Source organism: Dromaius novaehollandiae, chromosome 36 (assembly GCF_036370855.1).
Source record: "Dromaius novaehollandiae isolate bDroNov1 chromosome 36, bDroNov1.hap1, whole genome shotgun sequence".
In the NCBI taxonomy this organism is placed as follows: domain Eukaryota; kingdom Metazoa; phylum Chordata; class Aves; order Casuariiformes; family Dromaiidae; genus Dromaius; species Dromaius novaehollandiae.
In genome coordinates this window covers 634,601-636,681 of record NC_088135.1, presented here as the reverse complement: position 1 = coordinate 636,681, position 2,081 = coordinate 634,601, and the positions used below count along the sequence as shown (strand labels likewise).

The window sequence follows — 2,081 nt, the reverse complement described above, 5'->3', positions numbered from 1 at the left end:
CCCCGGCCCCACGGATTCCCCCCCTGCCCCACGGATTCCCCCCCGCCCCACGGATTCCCCCCCCCTGCCCCACGGATCCCCCCCCTGCCCCACGGCACCGCCCCGGCCCCATAGATCCCCCCCCCGGCCCCACGGATTCCCCCCCCGCCCCACGGCACCGCCCCAGCCCCACAGATCCCCCCCCCGCCCCACAGCACCGCCCCGGCCCCATAGATCCCCCCCCCGGCCCCACGGATTCCCCCCCCTGCCCCACGGATCCCCCCCCCCTTGGTCTCTGGGAGCCGTGTGGGGCCTCGCTGGGGTGGGGTGGGGGGGGGACGGGACCCACGGCTGCCCCATAGATCCCCCCCTGCCCCACACAGCCCCTATAGCTGCCCCACAGGTCCCTATAGCCCCCCGTGGGCCCCTATAGCCCCCCCAGGGGCCCCTCCAGCCCCCCCATAGCCCCTATAGCCCCTCCCCATAGCTCCCCATTGCCCCTATAGCCCCCCAGACCCCCCATAGCCCCCCAGACCCCCCCATAGCCGCCCCACAGGTCCCTATAGCCCCCCATGGGCCCCTACAGCCCCCCCCAGGGCCCCTATAACCCCCCCCAGGGCCCCCATCCTGGCCCCACAGCCCCCCCCCGGGCCCCTATAGCCCCCCTCCAGGCCCTATAACCCCCCCCAAGGCCCCTATAGCCCCCATCCGGGCCCTATAACCCCCCCCAGGGCCCCTATAGACCCCCTATAGCCCCCATCCAGGCCCTATAACCCCCCCCAGGGCCCCTATAGACCCCCTATAGCCCCCATCCAGGCCCTATAACCCCCCCCAGGGCCCCTATAGACCCCCTATAGCCCCCATCCGGGCCCTATAACCCCCCCAGGGCCCCTATAGACCCCCTATAGCCCCCCTCCGGGCCCTATAACCCCCCCCAGGGCCCCTATAGACCCCCTATAGCCCCCATCCAGGCCCTATAACCCCCCCCCAGGGCCCCTATAGACCCCCTATAGCCCCCTTCCTGGCCCTATAACCCCCCCAGGGCCCCTATAGACCCCCTATAGCCCCCCTCCGGGCCCTATAACCCCCCCCAGGGCCCCTATAGACCCCCTATAGCCCCCATCCAGGCCCTATAACCCCCCAGGGCCCCTATAGACCCCCTATAGCCCCCATCCGGGCCCTATAACCCCCCCAGGGCCCCTATAGACCCCCTATAGCCCCCCTCCGGGCCCTATAACCCCCCCCCAGGGCCCCTATAGACCCCCTATAGCCCCCCTCCGGGCCCTATAACCCCCCCAGGGCCCCTATAGACCCCCTATAGCCCCCATCCAGGCCCTATAACCCCCCCAGGGCCCCTATAGACCCCCTATAGCCCCCTTCCTGGCCCCACAGCCCCCCCCCGGGCCCCTATAGCCCCCCTATAGCCCCCCTCCGGGCCCTATAACCCCCCCAGGGCCCCTATAGACCCCCTATAGCCCCCTTCCAGGCCCCATAGCCCCCTTCCAGGCCCCATAGCCCCCCCCCAGGGCCCCTATAGACCCCCTATAGCCCCCCTCCGGGCCCTATAACCCCCCCCAGGGCCCCTATAGCCCCCATCCAGGCCCTATAACCCCCCCCAGGGCCCCTATAGACCCCCTATAGCCCCCCTCCGGGCCCTATAGGCCCCCCCCAGGGCCCCTATAGACCCCCTATAGCCCCCCTCCGGGCCCTATAACCCCCCCCAGGGCCCCTATAGCCCCCCTATAGCCCCCCATCCGGGCCCTATAACACCCCCCAGGGCCCCTATAGACCCCCTATAGCCCCCCTCCGGGCCCTATAACCCCCCCAGGGCCCCTATAGACCCCCCATAGCCCCCATCCGGGCCCTATAACCCCCCCCAGGGCCCCTATAGACCCCCTATAGCCCCCCTCCGGGCCCTATAACCCCCCCCAGGGCCCCTATAGCCCCCCAGGGCCCTATAACCCCCCCCAGGGCCCCTATAGACCCCCTATAGCCCCCATCCAGGCCCTATAACCCCCCCCAGGGCCCCTATAGACCCCCTATAGCCCCCATCCAGGCCCTATAACCCCCCCAGGGCCCCTATAGCCCCCCTATAGCCCCCC

General features: G+C 70.6%; 1 protein-coding gene across 1 annotated transcript in view; it reads right to left on the bottom strand.

Annotated features, from left to right (window-relative positions):
* Window positions 1–553, bottom strand: part of LOC135325347 (meiotic recombination protein REC8 homolog) — a 9,941-nt gene extending 9,388 nt beyond the window's left edge. Inside the window, exon 1 of the mRNA XM_064503315.1 lies at window positions 515–553. Coding sequence (XP_064359385.1) covers window positions 515–553 — 39 coding nt within the window. The remainder of the gene's footprint in view (window positions 1–514) is intronic.
* Window positions 554–2,081: the final 1,528 nt, after the last annotated feature.